At 43.6% G+C, this 27,738-nt stretch overlaps 1 protein-coding gene across 1 annotated transcript in view; it reads right to left on the bottom strand.

Moving 5' to 3' along the window:
• Positions 1-27,250, bottom strand: part of Wdtc1 (WD and tetratricopeptide repeats 1) — a 52,010-nt gene extending 24,760 nt beyond the window's left edge. The window contains exons 1-3 of the mRNA XM_042688601.1: positions 26,987-27,250; positions 9,793-9,940; positions 7,104-7,187 (exon numbers count right to left, since the gene is read on the bottom strand). Coding sequence (XP_042544535.1) covers positions 7,104-7,187; positions 9,793-9,840 — 132 coding nt within the window. The 5' untranslated portion in view covers positions 9,841-9,940; positions 26,987-27,250. The remainder of the gene's footprint in view (positions 1-7,103; positions 7,188-9,792; positions 9,941-26,986) is intronic.
• Between the last annotated feature and the right edge of the window lie 488 nt (positions 27,251-27,738).

Raw genomic sequence — 27,738 nt, 5'->3', positions numbered from 1 at the left:
CATTTAGTTATTATCTTCCTGCTCTAAATCAGTTTCAGGAAGCACAAGTATATTATCCTTGCCACAGTGATGGTCTCAGAAACTCAGGCATAAACCAAATGTATATGACATTCACTTGGCTACCACAATTGTCTCTGAAGTGAACCTGTGATTCCAGATGCAAGGTGAAACAGGTACTGACTGGAAGCTTCTGGAAAAAGTTTTTGATTCTTAGGAACAAGTCCATGGAAGAAATAACCATGACTCCTATCTACTCCTACTCTTTTAATCAAGTGAGCCAATCAAGTTCACTATGGTTTAAGGGAACTTAAGTTAGGCTATTACTTGTGACAGTTTCAACTCCTCTTCAGGTCTGTGTGCATTATGGCTCTGTATCAAGGAGGCTGTTTCCTGAGAAAGGATTTGTGGATTATGTTGACTGTATCTCCAAGACCAGGCCCAGTGCAAGGCAGATAGGTCTCTGTTATGAACTAATCAAAGGAGTCCACTGGAACCAGAGGAAAGAATTGAGAGATATGGACAAATCTAATTTTCCAACTGTCTAGTTAGGAAAGGTTGTTCCTCTCATCTCTCTCATTCCCTTTGCCCTGTAAAGATCCTCATCTGGTTCTTTTCTCAGATGCTCCACTTACCTACCTGACTGACACATTCTCTGCTCAAACCTGCCTTGCTACTTGCTTACCTGAGATCTCTTGCCTTCCTAAGTACTAGTCAAAACCTATATATATCTGGTTGGTTACCTGCCTCAGAATCATGTCTGTCTGTATTCCTCTTATTTTTCCATCAGGCTCTAAATTACTTGTGCCCAGGAGTCACAGCCCCGACTCTGAATCTCCCAGAGCACTGAGAACCTTGAATGACTGCCACTGAGGTGTTTTCAAAGAGCCAGGCATAGGGCTAGGCTATGTTGAGCACTTGTGGTAGGCAGAATAATGGCCCCCCTACAGATGTTCTGCCCTAATTCTCTGAGACCTGTGAATATGTTATTTCAGGTGGCAAAAGGGACTTTGCAGATGTGATTAAGGCTAAGGACCTTGAGATGGAGAGATTATCCTAGATTATCCAGTTGGACCCAATCTAATCCCAAGCATCCTTAAAAATCAGAGACCCTTTCCTAGCTGCAGAGAACTAGAGGGATGGAGGTGCAAAAGGGACTCTCGACTTACTGTTCCTGGCTTAGAAGAAAAAGTCAAGAGTCTTTTCCTCTAGAAATTGTGAACAACAAGAAAAGAGATTATACTAGACTAAAGAAACACAGTCCTCGGGGCTGGGAAAGTGGCTCAGTGGTAGAGTGCTTGCCTTGTATGCATGAGGCCCTCAGTTCGATTCCTCAGTACCACATAAGCAGAAAAGGCTGAAAGTGGGGCTGAGGCTCAAGAGGTAGAGTGCTAGTCTACAGCTGAAGAGCTGAGGGACAGTGCCCAGGCCCAGAGTTCAGGCCCCACAACCGACAAAAGACAAATAAACAAACAACAAAAAAAAAAGAAACACAGTCCTGCCAACAACTTGCTTTTAGCCTAGTGAAACCTGTCTGACTTCTGATCTACAAACTGAAAGCTAATAAATTTGTGTTGTTTTTAGGTCACTAAGTTTGTGGCTTTGTTTTTTAAAAGTCACAAACTAGAAATAATCTAAAAAGCCAACAGAATGGATAAGCAAACTGTGGTATATGAGTGTAGCAGAGTCCCTTTCAGTAATATAAGAGAATGAACGAGATACACATAACAGCATGGATGCAACTCAAAAAACTCTGAACACAAAAAGCCAGACACAACAAATATACACTACGTAATTCTATTTATATGAAGTATCAGAAAGGGCAAAACTATCTTGTTGTGGTGGCAGCCACACAACTGTCAAACGTCATGATCTCAATTCTGAGACCTATGCACTTTATTTTAGGACATTATACCTGGATTATGAACCCAGAAAGGTTGCAGTAACTGCAACAGTAGTGGCTAATACACACTGAGCACTATTTCACTGTGCATCAAGCATGGTGCCCTTCATATGTACTCTACAGAATCTAATGATGGAAATACCACTACTATTCTTTTTCTGATGACAATAAACTTTAATGTATAGAAGGTACTATACTAAGTAGCACAACCAGAATGTGAGCTCATGTCTGACAGTGTCAAGCTTGGCATATTTTTCCTCTCTACCAGAATTTGATCTTAGAGCTTCACGCTTGAACTTGCTTCCTTGTACATACAACCTCCAGCCAAGCTCCCAATGGCTAATTGGAGATAGAATCTCATGGTTTTTTTAGCCCAACCTGGCTTCAAACCAAGATCTTCCAGATCTCATCTCCTGAATAGCTAGGATTATAGGCATGAACTACTAGCACTTGGCTCAAGGTTGGCTTTTCACCATGATGCCACACTGATTTTTGAAAATTAAGAACTCTCCCTCTTAAAACTTAATACCTGCTACGTGCCACCATTTACTGGGTTTAGGGAGACACAACTGGGTCAGAAAGATAAACCTCTTGTCCTTATACAGCTGGTGAGATTTAGTTTTCTCTCAGTGTTTATTTAGTTTCCTCTTGTGTTACTATGCTCTCTTCATAAGGTTCACTACAGATGAATATAGAATATTCTTCCAAAGGTTAATGTTTATCCATCTCTCTCTCTGTTGTAAATTTACATTAGTTCTCCTAGAAGACATGAAAAGGAACAATTTAAATGTATTTCAGGACTGGAGATGTACCTCAAGTGGTCCAGTGCTTTCCAAGCAAGTGCAAGGCCCTGAACTCAAATCCAAGTGCTGAAAAGATTTTGGCTGGGTGATGGCTGAAGACTTTTGGTGCATCCTCAGTACTTGGGAGGCTGCAGGAGGATCAGGGGCTCAAGGCTACCTTGGGTAGCACAGAAAGATCTCGTCTCAAAACAATAAAAAAAACCACATATACTTTTTCAACTAGTCCATTTTAGCTAAAATTCTAAACATTTTTAAGTATAGTAGGTCAAGGCCTTAATAACTCATAACAGAATAAGGTCTCTTATTCAATCTTTCAACTGTTATATGAGCATGATGAGCAGTTTGAATACTGAGAGGGAACAAATCAAAGATCAGAAGGAAAAGCATTCCAGGTATAAGGAAGCTCCTACACAAAGGTAGGGAAAAGCTTTGCATGCTATACAATAGTATGAAGACAACTGCACAGACCACACTGACAAAGGGAACATAGGAAGATGAACAAAGTGGGCGTGGGGAGGTAAATAGAGGCTGGAATCCAAATGCTATGGATTCAAGAGGCCAGGGATTGTTGAACTTCATTTTATAGTCATCTCTTAATTTACAGTACATTGCTAGGCACTCATTATTTATCTCACTATAGAAGTAGATTGATGATTGGCTACTACTTTGGTTTTCAGGTGCTTTAAGGAATTAGTTTACTGAATTACCTAAAGCAGTGGCTGACAACTTTTTGAAGGGCCAGCTAGTAGATATTTTAGGCTTTGTGTGCCATATGGTCTCTGTCTGAATTACTCAATTCTGCTGCTGAATCACTAAAGCAGACAGACAATACATAAATGAATGAGTGTGGCTGTATTCCAATAAAACTTTATTTGTAAAAACAGGTGGCACAAGCCTTGAAACTCATGGAAATGCAAAGAACCAAGAATATCCAAACAATCTTGAAAAAGAATGAAGTTGGAAGATATACTTCTAACTTCATAACTTCATAACTTGCTACAGAGTGGTACTGGCATACAAGGACAGACATTTAGATCAATAAAGCAGAGTTGAAAGTTCATAAATAAGCCTATATATTTACAGTCACTTGGTTTCTGGTGAAAGTGCCAGACAATTCAGTAGAGAAAGAGTTTTTAATAAATGTGCTGGGACAATAGGCTATTCACATGCAAAAGAATAACTTACACATACACACATACATTATATTTACATGTATATAAATAACAACATCATATATAAAAAGGAATATAGAATGAATCAAAGATCTACATAGAATATCTAAGACAATAAAATACTTGGAGGAAAACCAGTATAAATCTTCATAGCCTTGAGTTATCAATGGTTTTTCAGATATAACATCAAAGGCCCAAGGGACCAAAGAAACTTTAACAATTTTTTTATATCAAAGGCAAGATGAAGAGGGTGAGGTGTGACTCAGTGATAAAGCACATGTCTAGCAAGTGTCAAGCCTTGAGTTCAAACCCAAGTACTGCCAGAAAGAAAAGAAAAGAAAAAAAAGAGGACACAGAAGAGTAGCATATGTGAAGATGAAGATAATGAATGGATGCCAGGGGCCACCCACACTAGAGCCTTTGGAGAAGGCAAGCCTCCTTTGATTTTAGACTTCTGAACTCAAGAACTGTGAGGGGGGCTGTGAGGGAAGGTGGCTCAGTGGTAGAGCGCTTGCCTTGCATGCATAAGGCCCTGGGTTTGATTCCTCAGCACCACACAAGCAGAAAAAGCGGGAAGTGGCGCTGTGGCTCAAGTGGTAAGAACACTAGCCTTGAGTTGAAGAGCTCAGTGCCCAGGTCCAGAGTTCAGGCCCCATGATCAAAAACTCCAAAAAAACAAAAACAAAACGAAACAAAAAACTGTGAAGGGGCAAATGTCTTATTCATTTATTTTGGCAGTACTGGGTGTGCTCCGAACCTCATGCTTGCTTAGGCAAGCATTCTACCACTTGAGCCATACACCTCCAGCCCCTTTGTCTGTTATTTCAAATCAGCTAACAGCAGCCTCCAAAAGGATCCTCCTAAGAGGAAAGCAGAAAGGCCAGAGTCAGAGTGAGAAGACTAGGAGACTGCACTGTTGGCACTGGAGAGGGAGGAAAGAACTACAAGATAAAGGATTCAGGGTCTCTAGAAGCTACAAAAGGTGAGACATGGATTCTTCCATAAGCCTCCAGTAGGGACCTGCCTGCAACATCTGGAGGCCTGTGTCAGATCCCTGCCTCCACAACTGTGAGTTAATACCTTTGGGTTGTTTTGTTATAGCAGCTACAGGACACACATATGTACTATCATAATGGTTTTCATGTCCAATGTCATGATGGCCTAGTACTTAGAGCAGCTGCTCACAGCCTAGCCTCACTTACTCTAGATCTTAAGAGTAACTTTGAACTGGGAAGGTGGCTCAGTGGTAGTGTTTGCCTCGCATGCATGCGGCTCTGGGTTTGATTCTTCAGCACCATATAAACAGAAAAATCCAGAAGTGGTGCTGAGGCTCAAGTAAGGTACAGAGCTGAAGGATAGTGCCCAGACCCAGAGTTTAAGCCCCACAACTGACCAAAAAAAAAAAAGAGAAGAGTAACTTTGTTGCTCATAGCCTGGCCTCAGTCCCTTTACTCAGTCCAGCCAGACTATCACAAGTCTAAAGGTGACCCACAGATGGACTCTGAACCCTTGTTTCTTCCCCCAATCTTTTACTTTTGACTTTTTTCCTCCCAATCACAAGTATCACACATGTTGTAAAATCAACCTGCAAACCAGAGGAAAGGTGGGATTGTAAAATGTCACACTCAGGGCCACATTCAGCCTTCACATGTATCTCTCTGAGTGGTTTCATTTTAAGTTAGCAAAATTAGATCTGTCAGTCTTCCTTTGAATGATCAGAGCATCTTGCTGAGCAGGGCTTGTTTTCTATGGTGACAACTAGCTGGTGTTGAGTATGGTCACCACCCTGCTGTAAGAAGAGAATTCTCAGTGGATTGAGGACTCCATCCAGCCCTGGGACAAACCCTGTTCCACACCAACCCTGTCAATCTTTACTTGGCTTAAAAGTAGTAGTCATTTAGCAACTGCTTAATAGCTGAATATGGGCTCCTGAAGTTCTATTCCTGGATATATGCTCAAAAGAATGGAGTACAAACAAATGCATGGATACTCATGTTCATGAGAGAAAAGGTAAGTACCAGTGTCCATTACAGACTGATGGTCACAAATGTCAATACACTAAAACATCACTAAGCCATAAAAAAGAACAAGGCTGGCTGGGAATGTGGCTTAGTGGTAGAGTGCTTGCCTAACATGCATGAAACCCAGGGTTCAATTCCTCAATACCACATAAACAGAAAAAAGCCAGAAGTGGTGCTGTGGCTCAAATAGTAGAGTGCTGCCCTTCAGCAAAAGAAGCTCAGGGATAGTGCCCAGGCCTTGAGTTCAATCCCCAGGAAAGACAAATAAAAAACAACAACAACAAAAACAAGGCTGTGTGACATATATGAAAATACATGAAAAAGTATTTTATCAAAATACAAAACAGAAAATATCGTAATAAAACATGATGCCCAGCCCTGGTGGCTTATGCCTGTAATCCTAGCTCTTCAGGAGGCTGAGATCTGAGAATTTTGGTTCAAAGCTAGCCAGGGCAGGAAAGTCCATAAGCCTTTTATCTCTAATTAATCACTGGAAAACCAGAAGTGGAGCTGTGGCTTTAAGTGGTAAATGCTAGCCTTGAGCAGACCAAGGTCCTGAGTTCAAGCCCAAGAACTGGAAACAAAAACAAACAAAAAACCTAAAAAACAAGAGCAAATCCTATTTACTAGCTATATCCCTCAAAGCATTGCTTAACGCTAAAATGAGAAAGTATACATATGTTATGTATGTTTGTATATGAAAACCCCATAAATTAAAAATTCCCATATGTAGGTAAGAATCTTGACTATCTATGCCATTAGTTAAAATGTTGATATGGAATTCAAAAGACTTTTCCAGCCATGAAGCAACTAATATATTCAAAAAATAATTTCTAGGTGACCATGTAGATCACTAAACTAGATTTGTATTTAGGGGCTGGGAAGGTGGCTCAGTGGTGAGTGCTTGCGTTGCATGCTTGAGACCCTGGGTTCGATTCCTCAGCACTATATAAGCAGAAAAAGATGGAAGTGGCGCTGTGGTTCAAGTGGTAGAGTGCTAGCCTTGAGCTGAAGAGCTCAGGGACAGTGCCCAGGCCCAGAGTTCAAGCCCCACCACCAACCAAAAAAAAAAAAAAAAAGATTCGTATTTAGCTGCATAATAAAAATGCCACATAAAATGCCATAAACCTTTAGGTATGATCTGTAGAGGAAAAACTTGTCTTTGCCTTGAATGGAAAACAGGTAGCGTACAAACTAGAACTCTTACCTGCAGCTCTGCTTCTAGGCCTAGCCGCCGGATAAAGGGGTCAGTGACATGGTAGCGCCGTTCAAAGCTCAGGGCACCCCGCTCCTAGAGAACAGAAACAAACTCATGGTTTCCTTGGTTCAACTCAACATGATATATTGTATACTTTTCCTATATCCAGTCCTGTGCTGGGCACTATAGGATCCAGAAAAAATAACAAGAAATTGACCTGTAGGAGTTTGTACTACTCTGGGGAAGGGTTAGAACATAACAGAAGAGCACAAACAATTCAGTACTCAGTTGTACTTTTTAAAAATAAAAATGAGCTAGGAGCCTCTGGCTCACACCTGTAATCCTAGCTACTCAGGAGAGGATATGAGGATTGAAGTTAGAAGCCAGCCCAGGAAATTCTGTGAGACTCTTATTTCCAACTAACCACCAAAGAGCTGGAGATGGAGCAGTGGTTCAAATGAAAGAACAGCAGCCTTAAGCAAAAAAAAAATTAAGGGAAAGTGCCCAGACCCTGAGCTTAAGCCCCAGTATTCACAGACAGACAGACAGACAGACAGACAGACAGACAGACAGACAGACAGACAGACAGACAGAAAGAGAGAGAGAGAGAGAGAGGGAGGGAGGGAAGGAGGGAAGGAGGGAAGGAGGGAGGGAGGGAGGGAGGAAGGGAAAGAGAGAAAGAAAAGAGAGAAAGAAAGAAGGAAAGAAAAAGAAAGAGAAAGAATGGGGGAGAGGGAAGGAGGAAAAGTGGGAGGGAGAAAGTAAGTTGAAAGGAAGGAAGGACAAGAGAAAAAAGAAAAATAAGGAGAGGAGAAGAAGGCTGGAAAGAACGAGCATACTCTGTTAAGAGTCTCACAGACTTTTCTGCCTGAGCTGGCTTTGAACTGCAATCCTCAGATCTCATCCCCCTGAATAGCAAGGATTACAGGTGTGAGCCACTGGCGCCCGGCATGATCAGGCCTCTTGTAGCACTTGTTGCACAGTGTACTCATATCTAAGGTAGATATACTACTAAGGTAGGCATACTCTAAAGATATATAATGTGGAGGATGGGGATATCCAAAAGAATTATCCACTGTCTCTATGCCTTATGAAGTAGTCCTTGTCCTGGAGGGCCATCCAGTCTAATAAGATTTCTAAAGACCTCTACACTAGATAAGGTAAGGGCTTGCAGAGAAATATATATAAGCATACACACTAGTGTGTAGAAGCACACTACTCATGTAGGACACATCTCAGTTCTTTTGTGAATGACCAGAGCATATACTCAATGCAATGTAGTTAAACTGTTATTTAAGCTTTAAATCTTGTTAGCACTTAACCATTTGAAGGATTTTCTCATGTATGTTAAGATTTCTTCAATGGACTGAAGGCATGGCCAGAGTGCCAGCCAAGCTATCTAGAGACCCTGAGTTCAAACCCACCTGGTACTGACAAAAAAAAAAAAATCCTGTAGGCATAGATGTTACCATTTAACAAGAGAAAGCTAAAAGCACAAGGACTGGGGGTTATGGCTCAAGTGTTAAAGTTCAAACCAGAACTGGGGGGGGAGGGGGTAAGAGAGGTAAAAAGAAAACTGAGATACAAGGAAGTAAGGAAGTAAAATAACTAGGTAATTAATATGGCAGTGGTAGCCAGGTATCTGTGGCTCTCATACCTGTAATCATTGCTAGGCTGAGATATGAGGATCAAGGTTTGATGCAAGTCAGAGCAGAAAAACCCATGAGACTCATCTCCAATTAAGCACCTAAAAACTGGAAGTAGAGCTCTGACTCAAAGTGAAAGAGAGCTAGCCTTGTGGGAAAAAAAAATGCAGGGACAGTGCTCGGGCCCTGAGTTCAAGCCCCAGGACTGGCACAATAGTGGTATATAAAGTTCCTAACTCCAACTTAGAAGTTCTTATAGTTGAATCTACTCTACCAAACTCTGTTGCTCCTTTATTGAAGGTTTGTCTGACAAGGCCTAGAACTATGTGACTAACTGAACTTGACTGACCTGTCATCCATTTATCTCACAGGTATCAAGAGTGTCTCCTATGTACATCTGTAGAGGTCAAGCTTTAGGACTGGGGAAGCTTTAAAGAAAAGAAACAATCTAAGCTGCAGACTCCAGGTTCTATTATCTATATAAGTCAGCAGCTGGAGCAACATGAAAAAGCTATGTTTACTCTTTGTGCAACCTCCATATACAGGTATGTGCATATGCACAACACATTACACTGATGATTCTCTTCCTTACCTGCCTATGTTAATCTAGCAGTCAAGTATAAGTTCCTGACAGAGAAATCTCAATGAATTCCATGTTCTTGGATGAAGGAAAATGGGAGGCAAGAGATCTAGTCAGTTCTGACAGTAACTTGCTATGTGTGACTCTGGCAAGTTAGTGACTCTAGACTTGAGTAGCTTTTTTTGTGTGTGGTTGTTTTTAACATCTATAAAAATGAATCTGTAGATAAGGAATGATTCCATGCTCTGGTTCAGAGAGATCTGGGAGGGGCTGGGAAGTTGGCTCAGTGGTAGAGCACTTGCCTTGCATGCTCGAGGCCATCGGTTCGATTCCTCAGCACCACATAAGAAAAAAAGCCGGAAGTGGCGCTGTGGCTCAAGTGGTAGAGTGCTAGCCCAGGCCCAAAGTTCAGGCCCCATGACCGGACTCAAAAATAAAAAAAAAAAAAAAAAGAGAGATCTGGAATACTTACCTTGATCTGCCTACGAATGAGGTCTCTAGTTATGTTGACTTTTGCCATCTTCTCTTAATTAGTTCAACAGAAGGAAGCTAGAGAAGGAACTTCAGGACCCTTGTACATTCCAGCCAAGCCCAGGTCCACAAGATACACATTTAATTACCTGAGGAGAAAAACAAATCAAATTTTGGGGAAGCTGGGAATGTGGCTTAGTACAGTGCTTGCCTAGCACACATAAAGCCCTGGGTTCAATTCCTTAGTACCACATAAACAGAAAAGGCCAGAAGTGGTGCTGTGGCTCCAAGTGGTAGAGCACCAGCCTCGAGTGAAAGAGCTCAGGGATAGTGAACAGGCCCTGAGTTCAAGCCCAATGACTAGTCAAAAGAAAAAAAAAATGGGGGAATTGAAAAAGATGTTTTCAGAGGCCTGATCTCATCCTTAAGTAGCCTGGGATCCATAGTACTGAAGCCCTCTGAATGGGTTAAAGGGACAGGTAGGACAGTGACTTCTAACTACAGGAACCACTGGAATGAATACTGAAGGAGTTATGTGTACTTCACCAGAAAATGCAGGGTTAGATATGTATATGTCCTGAAAGCAAGAACAAGGCACATAGCTAGACTATAGAGGTCAAGTTTCCCTTGCTCAATATAAATCTGTGGCAACCCATCTGAAATTTTAATTATGTTTTAAATCCATGACCTTTCAGCTGGATTCTCTTTAAAGCCAATCAGTACTGCAGCCAGAATGCTTAACCTCTCTAAATCCAAAGAATCAAAGGGTGAAAGGAGAGCTTCTAGTGGCTGGAATGGTAGAGCGCCTACCTTGAAAGTATAAAGCCCTGAATTCAAACCCTTGTCCCCTCCAAAAAAATAAAAAAGTAATAACATTATATAACAAAGGAGTCTTGGGCTGGGAATGTGGCTTAGTGGTAGAATGCTTGCCTACTATGCATGAAGCCCTGGGTTCGATTCCTCAGTACCACAGAAAAAGCCAGAAGTGACACCGTGGCTCAAGTGGTAGAGTGCTAGACTTGGGAAAAAAAAAAAAGCTCAAGGACAGTGCCCAGGCCCTGAGTTCAAGCCCCAGAACTAGCAAAAAAAAAAAGAGACTTCACAATAGTTGAACACATGGAAGTTCCTGGAGAATGGCACGCACAGTGAAGAGGTGGAAGCTCCTTTCCACATCTTGTCCTATGAATTCTGTTATCTAAATCCTTTGGAATGCCATTTATAATGAACCAGTGTTTTTAAAAAGTGACAAGAAAACATAGTAGTGACTATGGCCCAGATCTAACTGATAAATTCCCCTTCAACATCCTGATAGGTCAGTCTTTGGACTGATCACTTCTTGAAACTATTTATGTGTTATGACTGCAGTTAGAAAGAACAAGAAGGTTGAGACAGATGAAGAGAAAGATTGATAGTACCGGTAACATTCATCAAGATGTATTATACTCACCTCTTTGTACGACTATTTAAAATTTTAAAAGTGTGCCGGGCGCTGGTGGCTCACGCCTGTAATTCTAGCTACTCAGGAGGCTGAGATCTGAGAATCGCGGTTCAAAGCCAGCCCGGGCAGGAGAGACCGTGAGACTCCTGTCTCCAATAAACCACCAGAAAACCGGAAGTGGCGCTGTAGCTCAAGTGGTAGAGCGCTCGCCTTGAGCTGAAGAGCTGAGGGACAGTGCCCAGGCCCAGAGTTCAAGCCCCACGACCGACAAAAAAAAAAAAAAAATAAATAAATAAATAAATAAAATTTTAAAAGTGCAAAAAAAGAGAAATAATCTCATTCTTAAGAATATAGCAGGGGCTGGGAAGGTGGCTCAGGGGTAGAGCACTTGCCTTGCATGCCTGAGGCCCTGGGTTTGATTCCTCAGCACCACATAAGCAAAAAGAAAAAAGCCGGAAGTGGCGATGTGGCTCAAGTGGTAGAGCGCTAGCCTTGAGCTGAAGAGCTGAGGGACAGCGCCCAGGCCCAGAGTTCAAGCCCCTGACCGACAAACAAAAAAAGAAAATAAAAAGAGGGCTGGGAAGGTGACTCAGTAGTAGAGCGCTTGCCTTGCATGCATGAGGCCCTGGGTTCGATTCCTCAGCACCACATAAGCAGGAAAAAAAAAGCTAGAAGTGGCGTTGTGGCTCAAGTGGTAGAGTGCTAGCCTTGAGCTGAAGAGCTGAAGGACAGCACCCAGGCCCAGAGTTCAGGCCCCCCAACTGTCAAAAATAATGTGGATATTAAATGCTTGAGCTGCTGGGAAGGTGGCTCAGTGGTAGAGCACTTGCCTTGCATGCCTGAGGCCCTGGGTTTGATTCCTCAGCACCACATAAGCAAAAAGAAAAAAGCCGGAAGTGGCGCTGTGGCTCAAGCGGTAGAGCGCTAGCCTTGAGCTGAAGAGCTGAGGGACAGCACCCAGGCCCAGAGTTCAGGCCCCACGACCGGACCCAAAAAAAAATTTTTTTTTTTTTAAATTTAAATGCTTGAGCTGGGGGCTGGGAAGGTGGCTCAGTAGTAGAACACTTGCCTTGCATGCATTAGGCCCTGGGTTCAATTCCTCAGCACCATATAAGCAGGAAAAAAAAAGCCGGAAGTGGCGCTGTGGCTCAAGTGGTAGAATGCTAGCCTTGAGCTGAAGAGTTGAGGGACAGCGCCCAGGCCCACGACTGGACCCCCCAAAAAATAAAATAAAATAAAAATTTAAAAAGAATACAGCCTTGGGAGAAAATAAAAAGCTCAGGGAAAGTACCAAGGACGAGTTCAAGTCTTATGACTAAAAAAAAAAAAAAAGGCAACCAAGGCCCTGAGTTTAAGCCCCAGTACTGATGCACACATATACACACCTACACATACCTACACACACTACCTAGTTTGAGCAAAAACAGCTAAGGGATAGAGTCTAGGCCCTGAGTTCAAACCCCAGTACAGGCACAAAAGAAAGGGAGGGAATAAAGGAAATCCTGTATTTAAACTATATGCTTTTGCAGATTCTTTTCCCTTTAATGCGGAACACATAGTAAGACAATAAACAAGCTTGCTGCCTCATTAGATATTCTTATTCAGCCCAAGTCCTTTGGGGCTAATGCTCCAATACAGAAGCCTTTCAGCATTGTATCTTGGTGAACATTGGTGGGAAGTCTTTGGCAGTATTTAGGATCAAAATCCTGCAAACACAGGGCACATCCAGAATATCAGTGGAGGACAGCTAAAGTGTCATGATGGCTTTCTCAGGGGTCTTTGACCCAGCCACTTAAATGTGTAAACTTGAACAAATTAATGTAAGCTAAACACTGGCTGCAAGTGTATCTGTAGCTTTGGTTTGTGATGTAATAGTCAAAATGAAGACAAAATTTTCTCACAATCACCAAAAACAGGAGATGCAGGTTGTAATGAAAATGGCCTAGGAGCTAAGAGTATATCTCTGGTATAAAGACTAGTTGTGTGACTTCTTACAGGTTCAGGAACAAAATATTGAAAGCATTCACCAAATAAGGCTCATTCCTGAAGAAAATGTAAACCTGGGTAGGAAGTAACCCAAAGAAAGTCACCCAAAAGACCACACAGACAGAAGTAGAAGGAAAGATTTATTGCCAGCAGAACGACAAGGCCAAGTTCTCAAGAGGAAAGGGGGAAAATGGCACCATCTGGCTCTTTGGAGGCCCCTTTTATATTGGAGGCCGGAAGCGAGAGGTGCCTCACCTACTGTGCAGGCGTTGCCATGGAGGGCAGAGATTAGGCCTGCGAGATGGGCATTTCCTTGCAATTCCTTAACCCCAAAACTATTTTATTTGGAGGAGTGCCATTGAAAGGTCAAACGGAATAATGTAAGTCAAAAGTTTTGGTCTGGAAGTAGAGTACTTACCTTAGTATGTGTGTGTACCTGGGATCATCAGCACTCCCCAAAAAGAGTGTTTCAAAAAATATTTTTGGCTGGGCGTTGGTGGCTCACGCCTGTAATCCTAGCTACTCAGGAGGCTGAGATATGAGGATCATGGTTCAAAGACAGCCCAGGCAGGAAAGTCCATGGGACTCTTATCTCCAATTTACCACCAGAAAACCAGAAGTGGCACTGTGGCTCACACCGTAGAGGGCTCACCTTGAGCTGAAGAGCTCAGGGACAGTGTGCAGGCCCAGTGCACAGTGCTCCACGAATTCAAGGCCCACAACCGACTGCCCCCAGAAAAGGTAAAGAAATATTTTTATCTGTTAAGAAAAAATTAGTGAAGTAGCTGGGTGCTGGTGGCTAACACCTGTAATCCTAGCTATGCTGGAGGCTGAGAACTGGAGGATCAAGGTATCAAGCCAGACTGGGCAGGAAAAATCCATAAAACTCTTATCTCCAATTAACCACCAAAAAGCACAAAGTCATGCTGTGCTGAGTGCAAGTCATAGGACCTCTGTGTGTGTGTGTGTGTGTGCACGCGCGCGCGCGTGCACACTCGCACACGTGCACACACTCACAATAATGAAGTTGCCAGCTGGGTACTGATGGCTTACACTTGTAATTCTAGCTACTCAGAAGGTTGATTCATGGAGGGTTCACAGTACCTCATCTCCAAAACAAGGAAATGATTAAGTTGCCAAGAATTATGCATTTACTATGTGGGAGGAATTGTAGTAAGTGCTTTATATTCATTCATTCAACAAATAAACATAGGTGCTATTTCAGGCCAGAGTATACAGCATTGAACAAAATAGGCAAAGTCCTTGTTCTCATGATACTGACATTCTAGCAAGAGGAGAAAGACAATAAACAATAATATAAGAAAACATCCAGGGCTGGGAAGGTGGCTCAGTGGTAGAGTGCTTGCCTTGCATGCATAAGGCCCTGGGTTCGATTCCTCAGCAACACATAAGCAAAAAGAAAAAAGCTGGAAGTGGCGCTGTGGCTCAAGTGGTAGAACGCTAGCCTTGAGCTGAAGAGCTCAGGGACAGCGCCCAGACCCAGAGTTCAGGCCCCACGACCGGACCCAAAAAAAAAAAAAAAAAAGAAAACATCCAATGGATAGAAAATGCTATGATGACCATAAAGCAGGCTTTTATTTGATGTGACTAAAGGGTTCCTCTTAAAGGTGAGGTCAAGGAAAACATACGTTTTTTGAGTTTTCTGCCTGCTTAGAACCCCTTTTTTATATTTTGAGAACTCCTCATCTGGTGAATCCAGTGGGAAGTGAGGAGTAGCATGACAGATTCCCTCATCTCTAAGGCTTCCTTGGAACTATCATATGCATATAGGGCCCAGGCTACACTAACCAGGTATATTATCCATGAACTGTGAAGTGAAAGCTAGTATCACAGCACTGAGGGCCACAGAGAGTCCCTGCTCGTGTGTAGCCAAGGGATGGTTACAGTAGCAGTCCAAGTCCAGTACAGCTAGGGGCAGAGCTGTGAGCTCTGTGAGAAGTGGCAGTCAGTGTCCTCAGTGACTTATTCTGAGTACCCAGATTCTCTGGTTCTAGCCCATTCTTCGAGCTTGGTTCTGTGGCTTACCCTGATGTTTTGTGAATTTCCTTAATACTCCTTTCAATAATCAGCTAGGGTTGGTTTCTATTGCTTACAATAAATCCTACCTAATATAGAAGGACTTGTTTATTTATTTTTGTTGGTCGTGGGGCTTGAACTCTGGGCCTGGGTGCTGTCCCTCAGCTCTTCAGCTCAAGGCTAGTGCGCTACCACTTGAGCCACAGCGCCACTTCTGGCTTTTTCTGCTTATGTGGTGCTGAGGAATCGAATCTAGGGCCTCATGCATTCAAGGCAAGCACTTTACCACTGAGCCACCTTCCCAGCCCTTGAAGGGCTTTATGAGAAAACATATTAAAGCTAAAATACAAATGACAAGAAGAAATCAAGTACAGAGGCTCATACTTGTAATCTTAACTACTTGGAAAGTGGAGACTGCAGTGTGCCCAGGCAAAAAGTCCATAAGATCTTCTTCAGTCAATAAAAGGCTGGAAGCAGTGGTACATGCTGCTCATCACTGCTACGTGGGAAACATAAATAGGAAGGTTATGTTCCAGATCTGCCCAGGCATAAGCACAAGACCCAATTAGAAAAATAAATAAAGCAAAAAAGAGTTGGGGGCATGGTACAAGTAACAGAGTACCTGCCCTGGAAACTCAAAGAACAGTATTCAAACCACCACCACCACTACTAAAAAAAAAAAAAAAAAAAAAAAAGCAAAAGAACTAAGGGAAGATGCTTTTGAGGAAAGAGTGCTAAGGCAATAAAGGAAGAGAAGTTCAAAAGGCTGGTAAAACTACATGCTGGTGGCTCACACCGTAATCCTAGCTACTCAGAAGGCTAAGATCTGAGGACTATCATTCAAAGCCAGCCTGGGCAGGAAAGTCCAATTAGACACCAAAAAAAAAAAAAAAAAGTTGGAAGCAGAGGTGTGGCTCAAACATTACTGTGCCAGTCCTGAGCAAAAAAGCTCAAGGATAACACCCAGGCCTTGAGATCAAGCCACAATACCTGTGGGTGCGTGAATGTGCACGAGCACAAACACACACACACATACACATCTCTCTCTCTCTCTCTCTCCCTCTCTCACACACACACACAGCTTATAAGTACATGTTACTACAAGGAGTTGGAAAAGAAATTCAAATACAAGGCTGTATGATTTTGAAGCCTATTCTCTTAACTACTACAGTATATAATTTCCCAAGTAAGGATCACTATGAGAATCCACCAAAAAGCAATTGAATTGCCAATATTCTTACATTATTAACTGAATATCAAATACTAAGCACTATGCCAGATTAAAGAATACTGAGATGAAAGAGTGCCTACACCAGAGCCTTCAGAATCAAAGACAAGAGGCTTTAGCTAAGATGGATGTGTGGATTGGAAATACTAAAAGGAACAAGAGAGGGGAAAAAAGAAACCAGACAAAGTAGGAAAACACATGTCAAAAGTCAAATGGGCCAAACACTGGGGGCTCACACCTGTAATAATAAAATAAATTTTGTTTATACTAATTTATTCATACATCTTAGAAGAAAGCACAAGAATGACCACAAAGTAACTAAACAAAGTGAAGCTGAACAAGATAACTGAGAAATCACGAATGGAAAATGGGGACTGTAGCAGACTTAACTAAACTTTCCACATGTTCTTCATTTCAGTGTGACCATAGTGAACTTAACATATCCTGATTTTTCATACTTACAGCTCTAATGACAGAGGGCAAATTTGTTTAAAACACACGAAAGTTTAACAGAAACTTTCCACAGCTAGACGACACAGGTTTAAGATCAAGATTTGTTATCTAGGATACTGCAGGTCAGCCCTAACACATACTCAGTAAAAAAAAGAAAGCTGTTTCTGGGAGATGGGAATATGAAACATATAAAAATACCTAAGGCACAGAGGAAGACATATGACATAATGTTAAAACAAAAATATGAGCTGCAGATGTTATACCTCTCCGAAGGTATTCTATTCTTAGAGCTCTAAAATGCCTTGCAGGCTACCACTTAACCCCATGCTGTCCATAAAAGTTTAGCTTAGGCTACTGAGAGACTGTTATCTGAGTTTTTCTCTACTATTATAAAGGATACTAGTAAGAAAATTATATTTAATTAAAAGCTCAATGTGAAGGAATTCGTCTATTCATCATACAAAGCATACCAGGAATAGCCTGAGGTTGACAAACCTTAAAACAAAGACTACCCATATGTTACCAGGGACCAAACAGCAATATTCAAACATGAGGAATCATCCATTTCAGATGTCATAGTCCTTTTCTGAATAATGTAGCTCAAAGAGAAAAGAATTGAAATACTTGGGTACCTAGGTTTGAATTCCAGTCCCTTCAATGTGCCAACTAGGCAAGTTTTGATTTCCACATTTATAAAATGGCATATTTCAATGGATTGTTGTTAGGATTCAATGATGAGACATATCTGAAAGTACCTAATAGCCAGGCACTGGAGGACTTCAAGGAGGAGTATGTGGTTCAAGGCCAACCCAGGAAAAAAAGTTTGTGAGTCTAGACCACATATTTGTTTGGTCTGGTACCAAAAGCAAGTAAGAAAACAAATAAGCTTCATGCCAGTGCCTCATACCTGCAATCCTAGTTACTGAAGAAGATAAGAGACCTGGAGAATTGTGGTTCAAAGTCAGTCTAGGCAGAAATCCACTAGACAGCGCTTGCACACAGAGTAGGAGCCTACACCGATCGTCTCCTTTACCACGTAGCCATCACTAAACACCAGGTTCTTCCCATGGAGTTGCTACAGGAGACCGAGAAATGGGGTTTACTGTGGGCACACAAGTGCCAGCTGTCATCCCCAGAACCTCAACTCAATGGAGATGGTGCTGGGAAAGAGTCAGGAGGCCTGGATAGTGATGGCTGGGTGACCCCAGGCAAGAACCAGCCCCTCTCTGAATCTCGATTTTCTACTCAATATCACCAGCACATTCACTAGTTCTCTGCTGGCCTGGGCTGCAGTCTGCTGGTCAGAGGGTGCATTACATTTTTTCTCTTTGTGCCAGTATTAGGGCTTCCTCACTTGGCTCTTTTTGCTCAAGGCTGGCGCTCTACCACTTGAGCCACAGCTCCACCTCCAAATTTTTTTGTGGTTAGCTGAACATAAGAATCCCATGGGGCTGGGAAGGTGGCTCAGTGGTAGAGTGCTTGCCTTGCATGCATGAGGCCCTGAGTTCGATTCCTCAGCACCACATAAGCAGAAAAACCCGGAAGTGGTGCTGTGGCTCAAGTGGTAGAGTGCTAGCCTTGAGCAAAAAGAAATTCAGGGCCGGGGCTGGGAAGTTGGTACAGTGATAGAGTGCTTGCCTCTCATGCATAAGGCCCTGGGTTCGATTCTGCACCATATAAGCAGAAAAAGCCAGAAGTGGCGCTGTGACTCAAGTGGTAGGGTACTAGCCTTGAGCTGAAGAGCTGAGAGACAGTGCTCAGGTCCAGATTTCAGGACCCACAATTGACAAAAAAGAAGAAGAAGGGGGAGGAGGGGGAGGAGGAGGAGGAGAAGGAGGGAGGAGAGAGGAGGGGGAAGAAGAAGAAGAAACAACTCAGGGACAGTTCAAACCCCAGGACCGGCCAAAAAAAAAGGTAATGAAGCTTGATGATGGTACATGCCTGTTATTCCAGCATTTCAGAAGCTCAGCATGAGGTTCTAAATTCAAACCACATAATAAATATCCAGCCCAGAAAAGGGCTGGAGTATGGCTCATTGATAGGTCCTGAGTTCAAACTCCAGTACCATAAAATAAAAAATTAGTATCAGCAGCATTAGCAGCATTGTGGGGGCCAGCTCTTTGATTCATCTATTAATCCTCCTAAGTCTCCCGGGATGATATGCATCTAGGAGGGACGAATTAACTATTGCTGAGTAAATAACAGTATGACTACCTTGCATACCTAAAGTGCTTTTGTTCATGTTTTTAATTTGCTTCACAACAATCCTGTGAGGAAGCCATAAAGCTATTACTTCCACTTAATAAGAGAGAACAGAAGTACAACACAACATAGAACTGAGGCAGAAGCACTGGGATCTGGGGTTTTGTGCTCTGGGCCAGCCTCTGCCTTTAACTGGCTGTGTGACGCTGAGATGGCATTTCACTGTTAAGTCTCTTTCTCCATCTGTAAAATGAGAGGTGAACCCAGAGATGAGCTTACAAAACCCCTTCCAATGACACTCCCGTGACGCTAGAGACACTGTTATTCTGCAGCACACCAAAGATGGGACCTCAATATCTGTATTCTTTTTCCTCTAGAAAAGCTGGCCTCTCATACAGTGAGGTACCATACCCTTAGCCCAGATGACGACGGACCCCCTTTTCAACGCTCTGAATTATGCAAAAGATGTACACAAGATTCCTTTTACTCTTTCTGAACTGGCTTTCCTCCTACTATAGAAACAACGTTATAGCCGGGCACTAGTAGCTTACACCTGCAATCCTAGATATGAAGGAGGCTGAGATCTGAGGATCAGGGTTCAAAGCCAGTCCAGGCAGGAAAGTCCATGAGACTATCATCTCCAATTAACCACTAGAAAACCACTCTCGCTCAAGTGGTAGAGCGTCAGCTTGAGCTGAAGAGCACAGGGACAGCACCCAGCCCCACGACTGACACAAACAAACAAAAACAGAAACAACCTTAAAGAACATAAGAAAAGTGCAACCAAGTGAGGAGCCAGCAGCATTTTCAATGCATAAAGGTCATTGGAAGTAGCAAAATAAGACTAAGAGCTGAGATATAGATTCTTAACATTCAAATTCCAGCTTGGGCACCTCTTTCCTTTTCTTTTTTTTTTTTTTTTTTGTCGGCCGTGGGGCTTGAACTCTGGGCCTGGGCGCTGTCCCTCAGCTCTTCAGCTCACGGCGAGCGCTCTACCACTTGAGCTACAGCGCCACTTCCGGTTTTCTGGTGGTTTATTGGAGATAGGAGTCTCACGGTCTTTCTTGCCCGGGCTGGCTTTGAACCGCGATCCTCAGATCTCAGCCTCCTGAGTAGCTAGGATTACAGGCGTGAGCCACCAGCGCCCAGCTTCCTTTTCTTTTGACAGTCCTACTGCTTGAACTCAGGGTTTGGGCACTGTCCCTGAGCTTCTTTTTTTGCTCAAGGCTAGCACTCTACCACTTGAGCCGCAGCACCACTTCCAGCCTTTTCTGTTTATATGGTACTGAGAAATGGAACCCAGGGCTTCATGCATAGTAGGCAAGCACTATACCACTAAGCCACATTCCCAGCCCCTGTGGCACCTATTTTCTGTGGGACTTAACATTTCTAAACCTCAGTTTCCTAAATTGATAATCCTTGCCTTTACAGAGTGATCAGAAATGGAAGAACACACATGTAAAATACCTGACAATGAACCTAGTAAATATTTACTGAACATTTTACACATTTCATGAATGTTATGTCGCAGACTACTCATGACAATCCCACGAGACAGACCCTACTATTATTTTTATTGGCTACCAAAAAATAATATTACTATCTTAAATCAGACAATGTCCAAGTAGTCATGCCTAATTTTGTATCTTGCCATTTCTTAGATTTAGGTATTCCTTGGATTTTGTGTCTGGAAGTGCAGCACAGTAGCAGAGTTTCTGTTTAGCATATGTGAGTCCCTGGGTGCCATCTCCAGCACCAAAACATCAAGGTAGGAGGGACAAAAAAAAGCTTCCTTGACTCTTCTTGATTTCAAACATAATTTCACTTTAAGATGAACATGATAGCCTATAATCCCAGCACTCAGAAAGCTGAGTGAGTCAGGATCACTGAGAGCTGGAGGCCACCTTGAAATATACATCAAGTTGCAGGCCAGCCTGGGATACACAGCAAGACTATCTCAGAAGGAAACAATAAACAAACAAAAACATTTTAGGGTCATGAACTAATAAGCACAGTGATAGATTTTGGGAAACAGTATGGCCTATAATATAGGCCTATCAGCAAAGCATCTTTGGAAATATTCTTTGCCATCTTCAGGATCCCATATGGAACTAACTGAGCATCTCTCTCTAAGTCCATCCCAAGGAATGTTTCACTTAGTGAAAGGTTTTTGGTGAGAACTTACCTTGATGCCTTCTCTGCTTGAAGAGGCTTTATTGCACAATTTGACGTTGTTAAATTTTTTCTTGGATGTTTTTAGAACTTTCTTTTTTAATAATTTGTTTTACCTGCCTTCTAGGCCCACAATCACTGTAAGGTAGTGTGGAAGGGTACCAAAGAGAAAAAGGAGCACATTTTGATAATGCTGTCCTTTTACTAGTTAAGAGAATCCATAATTTTGGCTTTAACTGATAACTTACATCTTTCCAAACTGTGCCCTAGTTCAAAGTACTTGTGTTAGGGAAGACACTAAAGTTTCTCAATGGCTCTCACTGTTCCTCTCTTAGCAGAAAGATAAATGAAAACTAATCAAATTGGAAATCCTTTTCTAACTCACTTATGCTACATACAAGGGTGACATAAGAGGGAACCAAATAGGCTATAGCACCCAAATAGTCAGGATCCAACTAAAGAAGCTTCCTGAACAGTACTGTCTGGCTCCTGTTCTGAGATAGGTCCCTAGGAAGTTTGGGGATAAACAGTCTTATTCATCATGAAAACAGAACCTGGGGTTATATATAAAGAAAAAGTTAACCATCATCCTGATATAACACACCGCCCTGGGGGAGGGGGGGAGGATGTAAAGGAATGGGAAGGGGAAACAAAGGAGGAGGCTACAATGCTTGATAAGAAATGTACTCATTATCTTGCCCATGTAATTGTAACCTCTCTGTACAGTATTTTCACAATAAAATTTTTTTTTCAAAAAAAATTTAAAAAAAAACACACACTGCCCTGAGATAGCTACCTGGGGAAGGTTTTATTCTGCTTCCCATCCCCACCTCAAGAAAATGGGGTTAATGCCTCTCCAGATGGCTACAGAGAGGATTAAGGGTCATTATTCTTGACATCCAGCTCTGGCACAGTTATAGCAGTTATGACCTTGATCATCCTAAAATAAGACATCAAATTTAAAATTGTAGTCACACTTGAATCGGGACCTATAGCAATGGCTGAAAACTTCCTTTGCACTGGACAAAGATAAAGGAGAACACTGCCTCCTATACTGATCTGCTGGCACATCTTTCCATTATTCGGGCTTTAGGTTTTTAGGTCTTAGTCACTAATGCCACAAAACCCTTGGAGGAGTCTACAGCTATTACTAATAGCACAAAGAATGAGTTCCAGAATTCTCAGCATTTTGGTCCTAATAAAGAAATGTTCCTTTAACTAAAAATGCTGGCTCTCCAAGAAAACCAGTGAGATCCAGTGAAAAGCACATCTGATGACATTCAGTCCTCATCAATCCATAGTAAGGCAAGAAGTATCACCATAAACTCTTTTTGACATATGAGAAAATTCCTCTGTAGCTCAGAGAGGACCCATGATTTATTATTTAGTCTAGGTCACACAGCAAACAGGAAGCAGACATGGGTCAAATTGCAGCTCTACTATTACTATTTATGTAATTTCTCGCACATTCTTGAACTTTCTGGAACTTTAGTTTTCTTCATTTGAGGATAATAATCATTCTACCTTATAGGAGATTTCAAAGAATTAAGAGAGAGATTATAGAAAAGAAATGTCTCCAGTATAAAGCAGGAAATCAAAACATGTCAGTTTCCTAGATAAAAAAATAAAGAGGTATGGGCTGGGAAGGTGGATCAGTGGTAGAGTGCTTGCCTTGAATGCATGAGGCCCTAGGTTCGATTCCTCAGTACCACAAAAGCAGAAAAAGCCAGAAGAGGTGCTGTGGCTCAAAGTGGTAGAGTGCTAGCCTTGAGCTGAAGAGCTGAGGAACAGTGCCCAGGCCCAGAGTTCAGGCCCCACGACCAACCAAAAATAAATAAATAAAAAGAGAGATAGACATTTTCATAGAGGGACAGTTTATTTTTTTTTTTGTTTGTTTGTTTTTTTGGGTCCGGTCATGGGCCTGAACTCTGGGCCTGGGCGCTGTCCCTCAGCTCTTCAGCTCAAGGCTAGCGCTCTACCACTTGAGCCACAGCCCCACTTCCGGCTTTTTTCTTTTTGCTTATGTGGTGCTGAGGAATCGAACACCCAGGGCCTCAGGCATCCAAGGCAAGCGCTTTACCACTGAGTCAACATCCCAGCCCTTTTCATAACCTTGATACACTCACTCCTGTAAACCTAGCTACTCCGGAGGCTGAGATTTGAGAATCAAGGTTCAAAGCCAGAGCGGGCAGGAATGTCCATGAGACTCTTATCTCCATTTAACCACCAGAAAACCAGAAGTGGCGCTGTGGCTCAAGTGGTAGAGCGCTAGCCTTCAGCTAGGGAGAGCTCAGGGACAGCACCCAGACCTAGAGTTCAAGACCCACAACCAACAAAAACAAAACAAAAACAAAAACAAAAACAAAAAACCCTTGATACAAAGTAGTAAACTTGGGCTGGGAAGGTGGCTCAGTGGTAGAGCGCTTGCCTTGCACGCATGAGGCCCTGGGTTCGATTCCTCAGCACCACATAAGCAAAAAAGAAAAAAATCGGAAGTGGCGCTGTGGCTCAAGTGGTAGAGCGCTAGCCTTGAGCTGAAGAGCTGAGGGACAGCGCCCAGGCCCAGAGTTCAGGCCCCACAACCAGACCCAAAAAAAGAACAAAACAAAGTAGTAAACTTTATGCTTGAATATTTCCATAATGGGCAACATGACAAGGTAGCCTTTTTTTTTTTTTTTTTTTACAAAGTCAAATTTTCTCCTACCAAACCGCCTCAGAATTTTGTATCCTTTAATCACAAAGAGAAAGTCCAGTTCCCTCTCCTCCTGACAATTCAAGAATCTCCTGTTCCCCCATACCCCAAATTTTGGCCTTTTCAGCTCTTTCTAATGTGTTACCATCCCAGAGGTAACTTGATAATCACAAAGCAGACAGCCCCGGGCTTAAATTTTAATCTTTCCTCCTATTAGCTATGCGAATTTGAATTAAAACAAGTTTCTTAACCTTTCTAAATCTATATTATATAAAAAACAATTTTAATCTCCCAAAATAGCCATTAGGGTTAAATTCGATAAGTGGAGAATATATGATACTTAGTACCAAAGACAACACATACCAGATCCTCTCAATAAATGTCAGTGACTTCTTTGTTTTGGTGGTGGTGGTCATGGACTCTGGTCTTGGTGCTGTCCCAGAGCTCTTCAGCTCAAGGCTAGCACTCTACCACGTTAAGCCACAAAGCCACTTCCAGTTTTCTACTGGTTAATTGGAGATAAGAGTCTCGCACTTTTCTGCCTGGGCTGGCTTTGAACCAAGATCCTAAGATCCTAGCCTCCTGAGTAGCCAGAATTACAGGGGTGAGCCACTAGCACCCAACGTCAGTCACTTTTTAAGATATATACCAACTGGGAACTACGTCTCAAAGTAAGTTAAGTGCTCTAACACTCTGAGCCACTTTGAGCCACAGCTCCATCTCCAACTTTTTGGTAGTTAATTGGAGGTAAGAGTCTCATCATGAACTCTCCTTCCCATAATGGCTTCAAATCTCCATCCTCAGCTAGGCACCGTTGACTCACACCTATAATCCCAGCTATTCAGGAGACTGAGATGTGAGGATTGTGGTTCAAAGCCAGATTGGGCAAAAAAGTCCCCCATGAGACTCTTATCTCCAATTAACCACTCAATACCAAAAGTGGAGCTGTGGCTCAAGTAGTAGAGTGATAGCCTTGAGCACAAAGAGGCTCAGGGACAGCCCCCAGACCCTGAGTTACAACCGACCAAAAAAAAACCCCAAAAACTCCACCCTCAGATCTCAGCCTCCTAAGTAGCTAGGACAGATGTGAGCCACTGGTGCCTGGCCAATGTGCACGGAACCAAGCAACCATGAACTGAACCCTTTGCAACTCAAACTCAAAAAAATCACTCTTCCTTTAAAAAATTAACTTGCCACTTGTGTGACAACTCCAAAACTCAAAAATAGAAAATTGTTATTAACATCATTGTCATAATCACTACACATATTCTTTCAGTGACCATCATATAAAGAAATACAGATTCCTGCTCAATTATTCTGCAGAGATAATCCAAAATTTTGCCTCTTCAATTTCAGACAAGACTTGAATATGTGTCCAAGGGTCAGAAAATGAAAGACAGACTTTAAAACAGTTTGACCACAGAGAGAATTATTTCTAGTCTACCAATGTAATACAACAATCAACAATGAAGAAATCTTAAGTCTACGATTTCTTAGAGGATCTAGGCATTATACTCAACCACAAAGACTCAATTCCATCCCTCTGAAAATACAAGAATTACAAGGAAGAGTAAGTCAGAACTCGAAGAAATAATTATCAGTATTTTGTTCAGCATAGTAAGCAGAGATTGGCCACTCGAGGAAGTACAGAAAAGCTTAATGCTGACCTCTAGGCAAACCCATGCACTGGGTGGATATTTCCTAACATGTTTTGTGTGTGTGTGTGTGTGTGTGTGTGTGTGTGTTATTAGGGCTTGTGTGTGTGTGTGTGTGTGTGTGTGTGTTACTAGGGCTTAAATTTAGGGCCTTACATTCTTGCTTAGCTTGTTCACTCAAAGCCAGAGTCTACCACTTGAGCCACAACTCCACTTCTGGCTTTTGCTGGTTAACTATTGATAACTATTGACAAGAGTCTCTCAGATTTGTCTGCCAGGGCTAGGTTGGAACCTTGATCCTCAGATCTCAGGCTCCTGAGTACCTAGGATTACAGGTGTGAGCCACCAATGCAGAGCAACAGAATGGTTTTCTTCCCAAAACACTTTCAGGCTTTGTTAAAAAGGAACACTTACTTAACTACCACTTTACCTTGATCTTCCACCCATTCTTGGAAGGAATGGGGAAGCTACAGCTTCTAAACTCAAACTTAAAAACAAAAGTTTCAACTTGCTTTACCACTAAGTTAGCATGTTAAAGGAAATCAGAGAAGAACTATAAGGAACCCAGTCCTATTGGATACTCTACTTATAAGCTCCTACAACCTCTTCTCTAAAAATCTTAGTAGCACACTTGTTAGGGGGAGCAAAAGGCCATCAAGCAAAGCCAACCATGAGGTTGGCAGGGGAACGACCCACTGCAGTTTTCCTGCTGCATAGCAGTCTATCTCCTCCCTTCCTATTTACCACGTGAAGTGGGTACTGAAGAGCCCACTCCCAAGCAGAGGCCCTTTGCACCGGGCTACAATCCCGGGAGGAAACACCTTGCCAAAGTTCAGTTTGGTGGCAGGATAGGCCATTGGTGGCAGGATGGGCATTGGTGGCTGCCAGAAGTGTACATACACACACACACACATACACACACACACGACGAGTCATAGCCCTCCAGTAATTTCCACCTGCCCCTTTCTCCCTGAGTGAGACCCGACGCCAGATCAGAAGGCAAAAACTCCGCAAAAGTCCCGTGATAGGACAGACGACTTCCACTCCTCCCTCCGCAGAGCCCCCCCGGGACTCCCACAGCCTCCCCCACCTCCAGCCCCAGCCCGCCCTCCGCCGGTCCCCCTACCTCCAGCCCCCCGGGTTCCTGCGCCCTCCGCCCAGCGAGGCCTGCCCCTTCTTGGGACACCCGGGGGGCCCCCCCGAGGCGGGCGGGCTCCGGCTCCCAGGCCGGCCGGGCTGGGGCTGGCCCGGAGCGGGCGGCCCGAGTGCCGGGGTTGAGGGAAGCCGGTGGGTGCCCGCGGAGGGCGGGCAGGGGGCGGCGGCGACCCGTACCTGTCAGGTCTCTTCCCGGGACCAGCAGCAGCAGCGCAACTTCAGGAGCCCATGTCCGTCCGGGGGGGCCCGGCCCCTCTCCCGGGAGTGGGGGGCGCGGATCCCGGGAAGGGGGCTGAGGGCCCGGGCAGCTCTAGCCTCTTCCCATGCTCCCTGCCCGGCGCCTGGCCGGGGCCGGACAGCGCCTCCGCCCGCCCCTGCGCACCGCCTCACACCCGCGCTCACACACACTCACACTCCCTCGCGCGCTCTCACACACGCACTCCCCTCCCTCCTCCTCTGTTTATCTCCTCCAGCTGTCTAGGGACCCGGGAGAAGCCCGGCACTGCGCCTGCGCTACGCAATCTCCGCGCCCGCCAGGTGCCTCACAGCCTGCGGCTACGCTACGGAGACAGCGTCCAGTAGTTTCCAGAATGGCGAGCTGGGGCCCCAGCTCCCCCACCCCCCTCCCCGCTCACGGTCAACGTCCGCTGCCGGCGGCGCCTACTAACATGCTAGTAGGAGAGCCCCGCTCTCCCTTGGCCAATCCGCTTCTCCGTTCGCGCGACTGGCAGCCAGTGGGCAGGCGGGAAAGCCGGGCTAGGCCCCGGGGTGTTCTGGGAGTTGTAGTCTTTCACCGTCGAGGCGCTCCCGCAGAGCAAGCTTGCCCCTCCCAGTTGCCATTAGTTACTTGGACGCACCTCCCACCCTACCGTCGGGTACAAGGCTCCCTAATACTGACTTCTGAGGCCCGCCCACACACATTCACCCAT

This window comes from Dipodomys spectabilis, unplaced genomic scaffold (assembly GCF_019054845.1).
Source record: "Dipodomys spectabilis isolate Male_0828 unplaced genomic scaffold, ASM1905484v1 ptg000118l, whole genome shotgun sequence".
Classification (NCBI taxonomy): domain Eukaryota; kingdom Metazoa; phylum Chordata; class Mammalia; order Rodentia; family Heteromyidae; genus Dipodomys; species Dipodomys spectabilis.
Note: the sequence above shows the minus strand (reverse complement) of the source record. Positions and strands in the feature narration are given on the sequence as shown.